This window comes from Oncorhynchus nerka, linkage group LG23, assembly GCF_034236695.1.
Source record: "Oncorhynchus nerka isolate Pitt River linkage group LG23, Oner_Uvic_2.0, whole genome shotgun sequence".
NCBI classification, from domain to species: domain Eukaryota; kingdom Metazoa; phylum Chordata; class Actinopteri; order Salmoniformes; family Salmonidae; genus Oncorhynchus; species Oncorhynchus nerka.
Window position 1 is genome coordinate 9,788,494 of NC_088418.1, and position 18,364 is coordinate 9,806,857.

Below are 18,364 nucleotides of genomic sequence, written 5' to 3' on the forward strand. Positions count from 1 at the left end.
ATCAATTAAGACATTTGACTCTTGAGCAGGTTGGATTAGATCAATTAAGCCATTTGACTCTTGAGCAGGTTGGATTAGATCAATTAAGACATTTGACTCTTGAGCAGGTTGGATTAGATCAATTAAGACATTTGACTCTTGAGCAGGTTGGATTAGATCAATTAAGACATTTGACTCTTGAGCAGGTTGGATTAGATCAATTAAGACATTTGACTCTTGAGCAGGTTGGATTAGATCAATTAAGACATTTGACTCTTGAGCAGGTTGGATTAGATCAATTAAGACATTTGACTCTTGAGCAGGTTGGATTAGATCAATTAAGACATTTGACTCTTGAGCAGGTTGGATTAGATCAATTAAGACATTTGACTCTTGAGCAGGTTGGATTAGATCAATTAAGACATTTGACTCTTGAGCAGGTTGGATTAGATCAATTAAGACATTTGACTCTTGAGCAGGTTGGATTAGATCAATTAAGACATTTGACTCTTGAGCAGGTTGGATTAGATCAATTAAGCTTCCGATCACATCAAACATACAATACCTGTTGGAAGTTTAGAGTGATGGTTTTATTATATGTTTATACTTTGAGATTATTATTCTAAGAGTAGAGATAGATGCCAAGAAAGTGATGTCTTGACGTCCTTATTTGTATTGGACTTACTTTAACGACACGTTTTTTACGTTGAACCATATGACAATCCCCCAATGCAAAGTAAATGGGCGGCAGGTAGCCTAGCAGTCAGAGGCGAGCCAGCAACCGGAGGGTTGCTAGTTCGAATCCCGGGTCCGACGGGAAAAAAATCTGAAGGGAAGTGAGCTGGTAACCAGAGGGTTGCTGCTGGTGTCAAATCCTAGATGGCATAACCTGCCGTTGTACCCTTGAGCAAGACCCTTAACACCCCCCACAGCAACTGCTCCATGGGCGCCGTAGTATGGCAGCGTCCCCTGCTCTAACCTGTGTGTGTGTGTGTGTCGGGATAAAGTCAAATGTTCTGTTGCACCTTGTGTACAATTGAACGAATAAAAGGATCTTGTACAGCTTGATCACTCAAGTTCAAAATAATAATCTCTTTAACATGGACCATCTATGTATTTGTATTTTATTATATCTTAAACTGAGGAATATCCTAAAATATCGAGATGAGAAAGATTTAATGAATGTCAGTGAGTTATTGAGGGAATATAGAATGTTATGGCATGTTATTGAGACTCAACTGCAGGCAGCATAGTAACTGTATATTAGGTCAATGTTTGCTCATCTTAGTAGAGAGAGAGGCTGCAGCAGCCAATGTCAACCCCCCCCATCAATAGTGCATTTACAGTACAGGGTTATTTCTAATGCAACAACGGAGTTACTCGTAAACGTTTGACATGATCAATGGACATACGCTACATTTGAGAGTACATTAGAAAGTGAAGATTTAAGAACCGATCACGATCGCCTCATCGGTCCTCTCCCTCCCGTGGTATTCACAGTAGGGATAAGGTGAAATGGGCATCCCGAGAATATAATTGTAACAAAATGGCGGCGGGTTGTATTTTAATGATTTGATAGTTGGTTTGGAAACCATTGTTTTTAGTGAGACGTCTCAAATGCCTCCCTGCATAGTGTACTACTTTTTAACCAGGGCCCATAGCTCAGGTCAAAATGAGTGCATCATATAGGGAACTGTACAAGTGGCTTTTCTTGGGCCTCCTAAATTTGCATGAGGATTTTCCTTGTGCATGTAGATGATCCATTTAAATAATCCTCGTTAAAACACGTGAATAGTGAGGTCAGTAATAACGATATTTAATAATCTACTGGGAAACATATTGGATTTTGTCCGATCTTTGTTAAATGTTCACATTATGGAGCAGTAATCCAAACGAACTGAACTAAACTTTGTATTCCCCCCGGATCAGCGCGATGAGGATTCTATTCCTGTAAAAAGCTGGTCCCAAAGTCAACTGCCACTCACTGTACTCAACACGGTTTTGTATAGAAGCTTTCCATTCCGTTATCTATATAGTTCAGATTTTAATTCCACAAGTACTACTTTCTCTATTTTCTTTGAAGGGGACTCGGTGCTCTTTTAGTTTTGTGTGGAAACTGAAACGGTCAAGTTTGACTAATAGTTATTCTCCCCTTTCTCTGCATGGTGCATCTGATGCTGTGGGACTGTTGGAAACTTGATATTGTATGAAAATTATAAATAAATAAAATAATAAAACACTTTGAAACATTTTAAGTACGAGTTGTGTGTTGTGATCACTTTGTTTCCCTGTTGTGTCGTGGGGTTTCTGGATCAATTTGGCACTTTACAGTCTCACATTAGGGTTTCTGCATTTTTATTTACATTAACTCAAATTTTCACTTTATGTGTAACAATTAATTGTTGGCCTCCAAATACTTTTAGGTTCAGATTTTATTTAAATCAAACTGAAATCCAGGGGCAAATCATTTACATGCAAATATCCCCTGTGGGAAGAGACATGCCAGTCCAGATGTCGAAGGCAGGTAGGCACTCCCCAGATCAATATGTCCAGCTTCAACAACAAAAGTCCTGGAAGATGTCAGGCAAGGGCCCACATCCAAAAAGTGTCTCAGGAGTGGTGATCTAGGACCAGGTCCACCCATCCATATTACCGTAGGTTTAAAAAAAGGCAAAACCGGTCTTCGATCAGAATCTTGGTGAATACCTGACTTTCATCAGGTGACGAGAAAATAAATCCACGTGTGACTTTAGAATCTCTCTGCTGTCCTGCTGGCCACGACCCTGATGTTACCGTACACCTTAGAAGGGGGACTTCCTGTATGGGGAAATAGACATGTATAATATCAATAACATGGTACCAGTCAAAAGTTTGCACACCTACTCATTCAAGGGTTTTTCTTTATTTTTTTACTATTTTCTACACTGCAGAAAAAATTGTGAAGACATCAAAACTATGTCGTAACGGGGAAAAAAGTGTTAACTTCTTTGGGATAGGGGGCAGCATTTTCACTTTTGGATGAATAGCGTACCCAGAGTAAACTGCCTCCGACTCAGTACCAGATGCTAATATATGCATATTAGTAGTAGTATTGGATAGAAAACACTGAAGTTTCTAAAACTGTTTGAATGATGTCTGAGTATAACAGAACTCATATGGCAGGCAAAAACCTGAGAAAAAAATCCAAATGGGAAATCTGAGGTTTGTAGTTTTTGAACTCAGCCCCTATGGAATACACAGTGGGATATGGGTCATTTTGCACTTCCTAAGGCTTCCACTAGATGCCAACCGTCTTTAGAACGCTGTTTCAGGCTTCTACTGTGAAGGGGGGCCGGGTGAGAGCTGTTTGAATAAGGGGTCTGGCAGCAGCCTCGTTCTCAGTCACACGCATTTCACATGAGGTAGCTCTCGTTCCATTGCTTCTCCGGTTGGAACATTAGGATGTTTTTATCATAAATGTTCAATAAAGATTGATTCTATACTTAGTTTAGACAAGTTTGTACGACCTGTAATGTAAATTTTTGAGGTGACACCTGCAATGCATTTCAATTAACAGGTGTGCATTGTTAAGTTAATTTGTGGAATTTCTTTCCTTAATGCGTTTGAGCCAATCAGTTGTTGTGAAAAGGTAGGGGTGGTATACAGAAGATGGTCTTTTACCAAATATGACTAAGTCCACATTATGGCAAGAATTACCAAATGATTCCATATGTGTTACTTCATAGTTTTGATGTCGTCACTATTATTCTAAAATGTAGAAAATAGTAAAACAAAGAAAAATCATGAAATGAGTAGGTGTCCAAACTTTTGACTGGTACTGTATATAATATGCTAATTAGCAGGTGTTTTTTTAACCTAAAGCCACACCCACACTATTCGTATGGGTGACCCGGGAATCGAACCCACAATCCTGGTGTTACAAGCGCCATGCTCTAACAACACTGTGTGGCATTTCCTAAAACACTTCCCATTTTAATACATGGGACTTGGGGGCAATGGTGAGACGTGATTATATGACGAATTCACATGGCCAATAGAGTGTGGTGTGGAGAAGCGCCGCCGATCCTTCGTGTCTGGAAGTAATTTAGTCATTGGCATTTCTGGATTAATCATTATATTAATAAACGTCTTGATTCATTTAACAAATACGATAGTCAGTTTAAAAACAGGTTAAGGGTACAAGACTGTGTACATATCTGGATGTGTTGGCAAAATCACTACATATCCCATCGAGCCAAGTGGGGAGAGGCTGCACGTTGTCAGTTCCAAGACCATTAAGAAATGTCTAGCTAAGCCGACGCCAATGGATCTCAAAACTGAACTTGTATCTGAGGTAAGTAGCAATGAAAACCTTCGCCACCGTCATCTTACGACACATATTTCATTCATATATTTTTATGTACATATTCTTTATCCCTTTACACTTGTGTCTATAAGTTAGTAGTTTTGGAATTGTTAGCTAGATTACTCGTTGGTTATTACTGCATTGTCGGAACTAGAAGCACAAGCATTTCGCTACACTCGCATTAACATCTGCTAACCATGTGTATGTGACAAATAAAATTTGATTTGACCATTCAACAAAACAAATCATTTAAGTTTCTTTCCAGAGTTTTGCAGTTGAGGATGCGGTATTTATGAAGTTTGGCAATGAGGACGAAAACTAGCATAGTTTAGCTATCCAGCTAGTTTAGCCAGGGAAAACAAACTCCGGCCTAGTTCGCTTGTGAGCCCAGCTGGGTGCACATGCGCACTTAAGCTAATTCAGGAGACAGTTTGTATGCCCTGATATCAGGAGCTGGCGGCGATAAGTTTGATGAAACAATTCAGAGAAACAAATCAGATGACGTATATTTAAGGTGATCGAATCGATATTCAATCTCGAAATCAGTTGTGACTGTCAACAGTAAAACAAAGCTTAAGAAGACGTATGAGTGAAACCTGAAAATGAATGGCCTCACTTCCGGACACTGTATCCTCCTCCCCTTCCTCACCACCACTCTACCAACTTCCACATCTCTTTCAGTCTTACCTAAGATGAGGTTGCATATCGCTGTCCGTGCCATCTTAATATTCTGGAAAGATCCTAATATGTGTACTTTTCTGTAAAAAAATTTAAGACACCAACAAAAAAGAACATGATGAAACCATAAATAATAGTCTTTGAATGTAGACCTAGAATTCTAACTATTACATCATAACATGGGGCCATATAGCACTACTCACGAGTCTGCCAGAACAATCCTGGTCTTGGTCACATTTTCAATGGTGAATTTAGTTTTGCCTCCTTTCCCTGCTATCCTCCCAATAGCTCTGGACAAATGGTCTCCTTTCAGTGGTTTTACTGTCAACGAAACAGGGAAAAAATAGTACGGTGAGAAAAAGTTCACACACATTAAATGCACTTAGTATGGGCAGAGACCGTGCATACTTTTTATTTGACAGTGACAATGTACATCAATCAAAAGTTATGGAAATGTGCCATATTTAGCCAGCTGGCTAGTTTTCATCTGTTGTCCCGGGGCACAAAATATTTAAAAAGGTAGACAATAAGACTGGTTTTACTGACAATAAAAACAATTCATTGAAAGAAAGAACCAAGACAGTCAGTGAAAAATGTGCATTTAGTAGTGAAAAGAGCTTGCATACTACAAACAGGGATGAAATTAAGATAACACACTAGCCCAAGGCTAGTACTTTTCAGACCGGGCTAGTAGAAAGTGTGCCTAACTAGTTCGGTGACTAGTGAAATGTTGACTTTTCAGATATCACATGGCACAGAATGTCACCGGGGCAAGTACACATTGTGGTTTACAAGCCTGGCTGGCCAGTGCCCATAATCCATTCCCGACTACAAATATTGTAGGTTGTAAAGGTAGAGCCAGGCAGGCCCTTAGTTACCGTCTGTGACATCAAAGGTTTCCAGGAAAAGTTCATCCAATCTGATGAGAGCAAGGGCATCCTGGGGAGACAGACAAAGTGTTGTTTAGATTCAACACAACATGGGAGTTGTATTGTCAATAGACGTTAGGGTTCATTAATAGCCTATATTTAGACTACATTTTAGAGGCCTCCCAAGGGAAAGAGAGACAAGGTGTCAGATTCATTTCACATGATAAACAGTGGGGTTGTATTCTCAATAGACATTAGGCTTTAGGCCAGTGGACTACTGCATGCTAGCGGTTCTGGTAGACTTCCAGGCATTGCGCTAATGCTAGTTAGCAATGGCTCACAAAACTGCCTTAAAACTCCACGCAGTGACAAATGGTATCCATGAGTTCATCTGACTCTGGGTACGTAGAAAAACATAACAATAATTTCTACAATCTCTCACTATCCCTTTAAACATATTTGACTTGAAAGAAGGGAGATGGCCTGTAATTCTCACTATATCAATATAGAGCAGAGATAGTAGAGTGCTGTTGGATGACTGGATCCTTCTCATTTCATCACCCCAACAAGATAATACCTTCCTTTGCCAGAAGGTGCTGCTGCTTACCTCAACCTGGAATCCGAGAACGAAGGCTCGTACGAAGTCTGCAGCTCTTGTGAGAGAGCCAATGTCCTGTGTGTCTTTACATGTCTGCAATGAAAGACACGTTCTTATTCAGGCCTACTTTCTAGACACCAATACAAAATAAACATCGCTCAGGTAATCTCATTGCATTTACTTTAATTTCCACATTTCTGGTTTTGAGGTTGAATCTGACTTGGAGCTGTAGGTTCTCGACGATGGGTGTGAAGATCTTCAGCCAGTTCTCCTTCAGAGGGGTATACCTGTGGGCCGGGACAGCAACCTTACGCATCTCATCAGAACCACCCTGAAACAAGGAGACAAAAAAATATGACAGTGGAACTGTTAGAACTGTCATCGCAACTTCTCACAGTGGTATGCGCAGATTCATGACATTGTTGTGTAGCCTACACTAGAAGAAAACCCGCACCGGCTGACTAAAATGTAGTCTTGTGAGACGGTGCTACTTAATATTTGTGCGGGCTAAAGGCTTCAATTTAGGCAGTGTAAGAATAATCATAGCAATAGCGTGACATTGCGCATGTGCAAGACACGGGACGAGAAAAATGTTCTACACTAACAGGCAAAGTTCAAGCTAAGTGTAATAATTCAGTAACATATGTACTAATATATAAAAATGTTGGATTTACTTTACCTTAAGTTTGTCGCCTGAAATGGGTGGAAACTGAGGCCGCTTGCATGCTACGGAGTCCTCAGCCTCCATATCGACTCCATCCATCTCGCGTTTTCGCTTCGATGTCTTCTTTGACTTCACCTTGACGAACACTTCTGTTGTGTCTTCACTGTCTATAGTAGTAGCAGCTACCTCCGTTGTTGGATTATTATCAGTGTCCATAACGAATTTCGTTTTTTAACAGTAAATAAAGCCAAAATGTTAGGAGAGGTACATGAAGTTGTACACGAGGTTGTTCCCGTGTTTTTGAAAGGACCCAAAGTCTGTTCAACATGCGCCTGAGTGCAGTGTTTAATTCTGTATGGATTAAAAAAACACATGTTTATATGGCATTATATATATATTCATGTCTGCTAGGGAATAGTATGTAATGTTTTGGAAAATATAACGACATTCACAAGTATTCAACAAATATATTGTCTTTGCTATTTTTCATCTGGCTAAAATGTAGGCAGCACTTTATGTGGCCTTCCATGTCGTTCGTTTTGCTACAAAATCGTGTTGACAAAGTTGCCGAACCAAAAAACAAACTTGCTATTATATTAATGTCAGAAAAATCTATATATCTTTCATTATTAGCGCTCATAACGTTTTCATCGTCATTCCAGGGAAGAAATGTCGACGCCATTTGAGAAGCCACAAATTATAGCTCACCTTCAGAGAAGTTTAAACTACACAGTGTTTGACAGCAAATGGATTCCTTGTAGTGCAAAGTTTGTCTGTCTGGGAAACTATGCAAGGGGCACCGGAGTGATGCAAATATACGAGGTGGAACATGGAGAGGTTAAACTCATAAAAGAGGTAGCTCATGTTGTATTGTTTTGTGCTTTGTTTTCGAGGTAGTTCAAGCTTTTAGCCAGCTAGCTACGTTAGCTTTCTAGTTTGTTCTAGAAATGTCGTTCGGATACCTTTCGTTACCATAGCAACTAGTAACACAAGGACCCCCTGTCCGTCTGTGATACCGCAGCAGCGATTGTAGCTAGATTGGTTTCTACGGTCACTTGACTGTTGTTAACAGTGCCATGTCAAAAACAAACACACGAATAGCAACCATGCATGTTCATGTTGTTATCCGTTGCATTCGTTTGGACTCTAGCGATAACTATTTAGACCCTTGTTTCCCAAAGACGAGAGTAACTTTTTTTTATAGGCAATTCATCTAATGAATTTCAGTTATGGACAAGCATAACAATGTCCTGTTATCTTTCACAGATCGAGAAAGCAAAGCCCATCAAGTGTGGGACATTCGGGGCCAGCTCTCTACAACAAAGACATATAGCAACTGGGGACTTTGACGGAAATCTCAATATATGGTAGCCTATTTATTTACCAACTATCTGAATAGACACGTCACATGTCTTGTCATATAGATTTACCCTACCACCAGCATGTTCTGTTATACACCATAAAAGCTATCCCTAATAAGGACATTGGTCCAGACGCCTGGTCCCAGGTCTGTTTGTACTAGCTGACTCCTTTGCGACCACATAGGAGATGGTGGCTATACAGCATTAACAGATTTACATTTACATTACATTTAAGTCATTTAGCAGACGCTCTTATCCAGAGCGACTTACAAATTGGACAGATCTGGGATCAGGCTATGTGTCTGTTAAGTCAAATTAAATGCTGTTTGTCACATGCTTTGTAGACAACATGTATCGACTAACAGTGAAATGCCTACTTACGGGTCCTTTCTAACAATGATGAGATAAAAAAAAATAGTAACACAAGGAATAAATACACAGTGAATACTGAATACAACTAATATGGCTATATATGTATGTATGTATGTATGTGTGTGTGTGTGTGTGTGTATGTATGAGTAGACGATAATATATATATATATATATATATATACACACACACACTCACACATACTGGACTCTACCCACACATACTGCCCAGTCACTTTACCCCTACCTATATGTACACTACCCCCTACCTATATGTACAGTACCCCTGCACAACAACTCAGTACTGGTATATATAGGGAGTACCAGTACTAAGTTCCTGTGCAGGGGTACTGTACATATAGGTAGGGGTAAGGTGCCTGGGCAGGATGTGTGAGTGTGTGGGTAGAGTCCAGTATGTGTGAGTGTGTGGGTAGAGTCCAGTATGTGTGAGTGTGTGTGGGTAGAGTCCAGTATGTGTGTGTGGGTAGAGTCCAGTATGTGTGTGTGGGTAGAGTCCAGTATGTGTGAGTGTGTGTGGGTAGAGTCCAGTATGTGTGTGGGTAGAGTCCAGTATGTGTGTGGGTAGAGTCCAGTATGTGTGTGGGTAGAGTCCAGGATGTGTGTGGGTAGAGTCCAGTATGTGTGTGTGGGTAGAGTCCAGTATGTGTGAGTGTGTGTGGGTAGAGTCCAGTATGTGTGTGGGTAGAGTCCAGGATGTGTCGGTGTGTGGGTAGAGTCCAGTATGTGTGAGTGTGTGTGGGTAGAGTCCAGTATGTGTGTGTGGGTAGAGTCCAGTATGTGTGTGTGGGTAGAGTCCAGTATGTGTGTGGGTAGAGTCCAGTATGTGTCGGTGTGTGGGTAGAGTCCAGTATGTGTCGGTGTGTGGGTAGAGTCCAGTATGTGTGAGTGTGTGGGTAGAGTCCAGTATGTGTGAGTGTGTGTGGGTAGAGTCCAGTATGTGTGAGTGGGTAGAGTCCAGTATGTGTGTGTGGGTAGAGTCCAGTATGTGTGAGTGTGTGTGGGTAGAGTCCAGTATGTGTGTGTGGGTAGAGTCCAGTATGTGTGAGTGTGTGTGGGTAGAGCCAGTATGTGTGAGTGTGTGTGGGTAGAGTCCAGTATGTGTCAGTGTGTGGGTAGAGGCCAGTATGTGTCAGTGTGTGGGTAGAGTCCAGGATGTGTGAGTGTGTGGGTAGAGTCCAGGATGTGTGAGTGTGTGGGTAGAGTCCAGTATGTGTGGGTAGAGTCCAGTATGTGTGAGTGTGTGGGTAGAGTCCAGTATGTGTGAGTGTGTGGGTAGAGTCCAGGATGTGTGGGTAGAGTCCAGTATGTGTGAGTGTGTGGGTAGAGTCCAGGATGTGTGAGTGTGTGGGTAGAGTCCAGTATGTGTGGGTAGAGTCCAGTATGTGTCGGGGTGTGGGTAGAGTCCAGTATGTGTCGGGGTGTGGGTAGAGTCCAGTATGTGTGTGGGTAGAGTCCAGTATGTGTGTGGGTAGAGTCCAGTATATGTGTGGGTAGAGTCCAGTATGTGTGTGGGTAGAGTCCAGTATGTGTGTGGGTAGAGTCCAGTATGTGTGTGGGTAGAGTCCAGTATGTGTGTGGGTAGAGTCCAGTATGTGTGTGGGTAGAGTCCAGTATGTGTGTGGGTAGAGTCCAGGATGTGTGTGGGTAGAGTCCAGGATGTGTCAGTGTGTGGGTAGAGTCCAGGATGTGTCAGTCTGTGGGTCCAGTAGAGTCCAGTATGTGTGAGTGTGTGGGTAGAGTCCAGTGTGTGTGTGGGTAGAGTCCAGGATGTGTGTGGGTAGAGTCCAGGATGTGTCAGTGTGTGGGTAGAGTCCAGGATGTGTCAGTCTGTGGGTCCAGTAGAGTCCAGTATGTGTGAGTGTGTGGGTAGAGTCCAGTGTGTGGGTAGAGTCCAGTATGTGTGAGTGTGTGGGTAGAGTCCAGTATGTGTGTGTGGGTAGAGTCCAGTATGTGTGTGTGGGTAGAGTCCAGTATGTGTGTGTGTGTGTGGGTAGAGTCCAGTATGTGTGTGTGGGTAGAGTCCAGTAGTGTGTGTAGAGTCCAGTATGTGTGTGTGTGGGTAGAGTCCAGTATGTGTGTGTGTGGGTAGAGTCCAGGATGTGTGTGTGTGGGTAGAGTCCAGTATGTGTGTGTGGGTAGAGTCCAGTATGTGTGTGTGGGTAGAGTCCAGTATGTGTGTGTGGGTAGAGTCCAGTATGTGTGAGTGTGTGGGTAGAGTCCAGTAGTGTGTGGGTGAGTGTGTGGGTAGAGTCCAGTATGTGTGAGTGTGTGGGTAGTGTGTGGGTAGAGTCCAGTATGTGTGAGTGTGTGGGTAGAGTCCAGTATGTGTGAGTGTGTGGGTAGAGTCCAGTATGTGTGAGTGTGTGGGTAGAGTCCAGTATGTGTGAGTGTGTGGGTAGAGTCCAGTATGTGTGAGTGTGTGTGGGTAGAGTCCAGTATGTGTGTGTGGGTAGAGTCCAGTATGTGTGAGTGTGTGTGGGTAGAGTCCAGTATGTGTGTGGGTAGAGTCCAGTATGTGTGTGGGTAGAGTCCAGTATGTGTGTGGGTAGAGTCCAGTATGTGTGTCGGTAGAGTCCAGGATGTGTCGGTGTGTGGGTAGAGTCCAGTATGTGTGAGTGTGTGGGTAGAGTCCAGTATGTGTGGGTAGAGTCCAGTATGTGTGAGTGTGTGGGTAGAGTCCAGTATGTGTGTGTGTGGGTAGAGTCCAGTATGTGTGAGTGTGTGGGTAGAGTCCAGTATGTGTGTGGGTAGAGTCCAGTGTGTGTGTGGGTAGAGTCCAGTATGTGTGTGTGTGGGTAGAGTCCAGTATGTGTGTGGGTAGAGTCCAGGATGTAGAGTCCAGTATGGTGTGTGGGTAGAGTCCAGTATGTGTGAGTGTGTGGGTAGAGTCCAGTATGTAGAGTCCAGTATGTGTGAGTGTGTGTGTGGGTAGAGTCCAGTATGTGTGGGTAGAGTCCAGTATGTGTGTGGGTAGAGTCCAGTATGTGTGTGTGGGTAGAGTCCAGTGTGTGTGAGTGTGTGTGGGTAGAGTCCAGTATGTGTGTGGGTAGAGTCCAGTATGTGTGTGGGTAGAGTCCAGTATGTGTGTGGGTAGAGTCCAGTGTGTGGGTAGAGTCCAGTATGTGTGTGGGTAGAGTCCAGTATGTGTCAGGTGTGGGGGTAGAGTCCAGTATGTGTGAGTGTGTGGGTAGAGTCCAGTATGTGTGAGTGTGTGGGTAGAGTCCAGTATGTGTGAGTGTGTGGGTAGAGTCCAGTATGTGTGTGTGGGTAGAGTCAGGTATGTGTGAGTGTGTGGGTAGAGTCCAGTATGTGTGAGTGTGTGTGTGTGTAGAGTCCAGGATGTGTGTGGGTAGAGTCCAGTATGTGTGTGGGTAGAGTCCAGTATGTGTCCAGATGTGTGTGTGGGTAGAGTCCAGTAGTATGGGTAGAGTGTGTGTGGGTAGAGTCCAGTATGTGTGAGTGTGTGTGGGTGAGTCCAGTATGTGTGTGTGGGTAGAGTCCAGTATGTGTGTGTGGGTAGAGTCCAGTATGTGTGTGTGGGTAGAGTCCAGTATGTGTGTGTGGGTAGAGTCCAGTATGTGTGAGTGTGTGTGGGTAGAGTCCAGTATGTGTGAGTGTGTGTGGGTAGAGTCCAGTATGTGTGAGTGTGTGTGGGTAGAGCCAGTATGTGTCAGTGTGTGGGTAGAGTCAGTATGTGTGAGTGTGTGGGTAGAGTCCAGGATGTGTGAGTGTGTGGGTAGAGTCCAGTGTGTGGGTAGAGTCCAGTATGTGTGAGTGTGTGGGTAGAGTCCAGTATGTGTGAGTGTGTGGGTAGAGTCCAGGATGTGTGGGTAGAGTCCAGTATGTGTGAGTGTGTGGGTAGAGTCCAGGATGTGTAGAGAGTGTGTGGGTAGAGTCCAGTATGTGTGGGTAGAGTCCAGTATGTGTCGGGGTGTAGAGGTATATGTGTCGGGGTGTGGGTAGAGTCCAGTATGTGTGTGGGTAGAGTCCAGTAGTGTGTGTGGGTAGAGTGTGTGTGGGTAGAGTCCAGTCCAGTATGTGTGGGTAGAGTCCAGTATGTGTGTGGGTAGAGTCCAGTATGTGTGTGGGTAGAGTCCAGTATGTGTGAGTGTGTGTGGGTAGAGTCCAGTATGTGTGTGGGTAGAGTCCAGTATGTGTGTGGGTAGAGTCCAGTATGTGTGTGGGTAGAGTCCAGGATGTGTGTGGGTAGAGTCCAGGATGTGTCAGTGTGTGGGTAGAGTCCAGGATGTGTCAGTCTGTGGGTCCAGTATGTGTGAGTGTGTGGGTAGAGTCCAGTATGTGTGAGTGTGTGGGTAGAGTCCAGTGTGTGGGTAGAGTCCAGTATGTGTGAGTGTGTGGGTAGAGTCCAGTATGTGTGTGTGGGTAGAGTCCAGTGTGTGTGGGTAGAGTCCAGGATGTGTGTGGGTAGAGTCCAGTATGTGTGAGTGTGTGTGGGTAGAGTCCAGTATGTGTGTGGGTAGAGTCCAGGATGTGTCAGTGTGTGGGTAGAGTCCAGGATGTGTCAGTCTGTGGGTCCAGTAGAGTCCAGTATGTGTGTCCAGTGTGTGTGGGTAGAGTCCAGTATGTGTCAGTGTGTGGGTAGAGGTCCAGTATGTGTCAGTGTGTGGGTAGAGTCTATGTGGATGTGTCCAGAGTGTGTGGGTAGAGTCCAGGATGTGTGAGTGTGTGGGTAGAGTCCAGTATGTGTGGGTAGAGTCCAGTATGTGTGAGTGTGTGGGTAGAGTCCAGTATGTGTGTGGGTAGAGTCCAGTATGTGTGTGGGTAGAGTCCAGTATGTGTGTGGGTAGAGTCCAGTATGTGTGTGGGTAGAGTCCAGTATGTGTGTGGGTAGAGTCCAGTATGTGTCGGTGTGTGGGTAGAGTCCAGTATGTGTGAGTGTGTGGGTAGAGTCCAGTATGTGTGAGTGTGTGGGTAGAGTCCAGTATGTGTGAGTGTGTGGGTAGAGTCTAGTATGTGTGTGTGGGTAGAGTTCAGTATGTGTGTGTGGGTAGAGTCCAGTATGTGTGAGTGTGTGTGGGTAGAGTCCAGGATGTGTGTGGGTAGAGTCCAGTATGTGTGTGGGTAGAGTCCAGTATGTGTCGGTGTGTGGGTAGAGTCCAGTATGTGTGAGTGTGTGGGTAGAGTCCAGTATGTGTGAGTGTGTGTGGGTAGAGTCCAGTATGTGTGTGTGGGTAGAGTCCAGTATGTGTGTGTGGGTAGAGTCCAGTATGTGTGTGTGGGTAGAGTCCAGTATGTGTGTGTGGGTAGAGTCCAGTATGTGTGTGTGGGTAGAGTCCAGTATGTGTGAGTGTGTGTGGGTAGAGTCCAGTATGTGTGAGTGTGTGTGGGTAGAGTCCAGTATGTGTGTCCAGTATGTGTGTATGTGTGGGTAGAGTCCAGTATGTGTGTGGGTAGAGTGTGTGTGGGTAGTAGAGTCCAGTATGTGTGAGTGTGTGGGTAGAGTCCAGTATGTGTGTGTGTGTGGGTAGAGTCCAGTATGTGTGTGTGGGTAGAGTCCAGTATGTGTGTGTGGGTAGAGTCCAGTATGTGTGTGTGGGTAGAGTCCAGTATGTGTGTGTGGGTAGAGTCCAGTATGTGTGTGTGGGTAGAGTCCAGTATGTGTGTGTGGGTAGAGTCCAGTATGTGTGAGTGTGTGTGGGTAGAGCCAGTATGTGTGAGTGTGTGTGGGTAGAGTCCAGTATGTGTCAGTGTGTGGGTAGAGGCCAGTATGTGTCAGTGTGTGGGTAGAGTCTAGGATGTGTGAGTGTGTGGGTAGAGTCCAGGATGTGTGAGTGTGTGGGTAGAGTCCAGTATGTGTGGGTAGAGTCCAGTATGTGTGAGTGTGTGGGTAGAGTCCAGTATGTGTGAGTGTGTGGGTAGAGTCCAGGATGTGTGGGTAGAGTCCAGTATGTGTGAGTGTGTGGGTAGAGTCCAGGATGTGTGAGTGTGTGGGTAGAGTCCAGTATGTGTGGGTAGAGTCCAGTATGTGTCGGGGTGTGGGTATATGTGTCGGGGTGTGGGTAGAGTCCAGTATGTGTGTGGGTAGAGTCCAGTATGTGTGTGGGTAGAGTCCAGTATATGTGTGGGTAGAGTCCAGTATGTGTGTGGGTAGAGTCCAGTATGTGTGTGGGTAGAGTCCAGTATGTGTGTGGGTAGAGTCCAGTATGTGTGTGGGTAGAGTCCAGTATGTGTGTGGGTAGAGTCCAGTATGTGTGTGGGTAGAGTCCAGGATGTGTGTGGGTAGAGTCCAGGATGTGTCAGTGTGTGGGTAGAGTCCAGGATGTGTCAGTCTGTGGGTCCAGTAGAGTCCAGTATGTGTGAGTGTGTGGGTAGAGTCCAGTGTGTGGGTAGAGTCCAGTATGTGTGAGTGTGTGGGTAGAGTCCAGTATGTGTGTGTGGGTAGAGTCCAGGATGTGTGTGTGGGTAGAGTCCAGTATGTGTGAGTGTGTGTGGGTAGAGTCCAGTATGTGTGTGGGTAGAGTCCAGGATGTGTCAGTGTGTGGGTAGAGTCCAGGATGTGTCAGTCTGTGGGTCCAGTAGAGTCCAGTATGTGTGAGTGTGTGGGTAGAGTCCAGTGTGTGTGTGGGTAGAGTCCAGGATGTGTGTGGGTAGAGTCCAGGATGTGTCAGTGTGTGGGTAGAGTCCAGGATGTGTCAGTCTGTGGGTCCAGTAGAGTCCAGTATGTGTGAGTGTGTGGGTAGAGTCCAGTATGTGTGTGTGGGTAGAGTCCAGTATGTGTGTGTGGGTAGAGTCCAGTATGTGTGTGTGGGTAGAGTCCAGTATGTGTGTGTGGGTAGAGTCCAGTATGTGTGTGGGTAGAGTCCAGTATGTGTGAGTGTGTGGGTAGAGTCCAGTATGTGTGAGTGTGTGGGTAGAGTCCAGTATGTGTGAGTGTGTGGGTAGAGTCCAGTATGTGTGAGTGTGTGGGTAGAGTCCAGTATGTGTGAGTGTGTGGGTAGAGTCCAGTATGTGTGAGTGTGTGTGGGTAGAGTCCAGTATGTGTGTGTGTGTGGGTAGAGTCCAGTATGTGTGAGTGTGTGTGGGTAGAGTCCAGTATGTGTGTGGGTAGAGTCCAGTATGTGTGTGGGTAGAGTCCAGTGTGTGTGTGGGTAGAGTCCAGTATGTGTGTGGGTAGAGTCCAGTATGTGTGTCGGTAGAGTCCAGGATGTGTGTGAGTGTGTGTGGGTAGAGTCCAGTATGTGTGAGTGTGTGGGTAGAGTCCAGTATGTGTGAGTGTGTGGGTAGAGTCAGTATGTGTGAGTGTGTGTGGGTAGAGTCCAGTGTGTGTGTGGGTAGAGTCCAGTATGTGTGAGTGTGTGTGGGTAGAGTCCAGTATGTGTGTGGGTAGAGTCCAGTATGTGTGTGGGTAGAGTCCAGTATGTGTGTGGGTAGAGTCCAGTATGTGTCGGTGTGTGGGTAGAGTCCAGTATGTGTGAGTGTGTGGGTAGAGTCCAGTATGTGTGAGTGTGTGGGTAGAGTCCAGTATGTGTGAGTGTGTGGGTAGAGTCTAGTATGTGTGAGTGTGTGTGGGTAGAGTTCAGTATGTGTGTGTGGGTAGAGTCCAGTATGTGTGAGTGTGTGTGGGTAGAGTCCAGTATGTGTGTGGGTAGAGTCCAGTATGTGTGTGGGTAGAGTCCAGTATGTGTCAGTATGTGTGTGGGTAGAGTCCAGTAGTGTGTAGAGTGATGTGTGTGTGTGGGTAGAGTCCAGTATGTGTGTGTGGGTAGAGTCCAGTATGGGTGTCCAGTATGTGTGTGTGGGTAGAGTCCAGTATGTGTGTGTGTGGGTAGAGTCCAGTATGTGTGAGTGTGTGTGGGTAGAGTCCAGTATGTGTGTGTGGGTAGAGTCCAGTATGTGTGAGTGTGTGGGTAGAGTCCAGTATGTGTGAGTGTGTGTGGGTAGAGTCCAGTATGTGTGTGTGGGTAGAGTCCAGTATGTGTGTGTGGGTAGAGTCCAGTATGTGTGTGTGTGGGTAGAGTCCAGTATGTGTGTGTGGGTAGAGTCCAGTATGTGTGAGTGTGTGTGGGTAGAGTCCAGTATGTGTGAGTGTGTGTGGGTAGAGTCCAGTATGTGTGAGTGTGTGTGGGTAGAGTCCAGTATGTGTGAGTGTGTGTGGGTAGAGTCCAGTATGTGTCAGTGTGTGGGTAGAGGCCAGTATGTGTCAGTGTGTGGGTAGAGTCCAGGATGTGTGAGTGTGTGGGTAGAGTCCAGTATGTGTGGGTAGAGTCCAGTATGTGTGAGTGTGTGGGTAGAGTCCAGTATGTGTCGGGGTGTGGGTAGAGTCCAGTATGTGTGTGGGTAGAGTCCAGGATGTGTGAGTGTGTGGGTAGAGTCCAGTATGTGTGGGTAGAGTCCAGTATGTGTGAGTGTGTGGGTAGAGTCCAGTATGTGTCGGGGTGTGGGTAGAGTCCAGTATGTGTCGGGGTGTGGGTAGAGTCCTGTATGTGTCGGGGTGTGGGTAGAGTCCAGTATGTGTCGGAGTGTGGGTAGAGTCCAGTATGTGTGTGGGTAGAGTCCAGTATGTGTGTGGGTAGAGTCCAGTATGTGTGTGGGTAGAGTCCAGTATGTGTGTGGGTAGAGTCCAGTATGTGTGTGGGTAGAGTCCAGTATGTGTGTGGGTAGAGTCCAGTATGTGTGTGGGTAGAGTCCAGGATGTGTCGGGGTGTGGGTAGAGTCCAGGATGTGTCAGTGTGTGGGTAGAGTCCAGTATCCAGGATGTAGAGTCCAGTGTGTGGGTAGAGTCCAGTATGTGTCAGTATGTGGGTAGAGTCCAGTATGTGTCAGTGTGTGGGTAGAGTCCGGTATGTAGAGTGTGTGTGGGTAGAGTCCAGTATGTGTCAGTCTGTGGGTAGAGTCCAGTATGTGTCGGGGTGTGGGTAGAGTCCAGTATGTGTCGGGGTGTGGGTAGAGTCCAGTGTGTGTGGGTAGAGACCAGGATGTGTCGGGGTGTGGGTAGAGTCCAGTATGTGTCGGGGTGTGGGGTCCAGTAGAGTCCAGTATGTAGAGTGATGTGTGTGTGGGTAGAGTCCAGTATGTAGAGTGTGTGTGTGGGTAGAGTCCAGTAGTATGTAGAGTGTGTGTGGGTAGAGTCCAGTATGTGTGTGTGGGTAGAGTCCAGTATGTGTGAGTGTGTGGGTAGAGTCCAGTATGTGTGAGTGTGTGTGGGTAGAGTCCAGTATGTGTGTGTGGGTAGAGTCCAGTATGTGTGTGTGGGTAGAGTCCAGTATGTGTGTGTGGGTAGAGTCCAGTATGTGTCAGTGTGTGGGTAGAGTCCAGTATGTGTGTGTGTGGGGTAGAGTCCAGTATGTGTGTGGGTAGAGTCCAGTATGTGTGTGGGTAGAGTCCAGGATGTGTCGGGGTGTGGGTAGAGTCCAGGATGTGTCAGTGTGTGGGTAGAGTCCAGGATGCGTCAGTGTGTGGGTAGAGTCCAGGATGTGTCAGTATGTGGGTAGAGTCCAGTATGTGTCAGTATGTGGGTAG

At 45.4% G+C, this 18,364-nt stretch overlaps 2 protein-coding genes across 2 annotated transcripts in view; one reads left to right on the forward strand and one right to left on the reverse strand.

The window, feature by feature from the left end:
- Positions 1 to 2,317: 2,317 nt before the first annotated feature.
- Positions 2,318 to 7,454, reverse strand: pno1 (partner of NOB1 homolog). The gene is made up of 7 exons (XM_029656990.2): positions 7,149 to 7,454; positions 6,651 to 6,800; positions 6,479 to 6,562; positions 5,881 to 5,941; positions 5,206 to 5,323; positions 5,012 to 5,082; positions 2,318 to 2,796 (listed from the first exon to the last, which is right to left on the reverse strand). The coding sequence occupies exons 1-7, from the start codon at positions 7,347 to 7,349 to the stop codon at positions 2,729 to 2,731; spliced, it is 753 nt and encodes a 250-aa protein (XP_029512850.1). The 5' UTR covers positions 7,350 to 7,454; the 3' UTR covers positions 2,318 to 2,728.
- A 166-nt stretch (positions 7,455 to 7,620) lies between these two features.
- dnaaf10 (dynein axonemal assembly factor 10) overlaps positions 7,621 to 18,364 on the forward strand; it is a 30,272-nt gene continuing 19,528 nt past the window's right edge. Inside the window, exons 1-2 of the mRNA XM_065007837.1 lie at positions 7,621 to 7,988; positions 8,400 to 8,500. Of these exons, the coding sequence (XP_064863909.1) occupies positions 7,803 to 7,988; positions 8,400 to 8,500 (287 nt within the window). The 5' untranslated portion in view covers positions 7,621 to 7,802. The remainder of the gene's footprint in view (positions 7,989 to 8,399; positions 8,501 to 18,364) is intronic.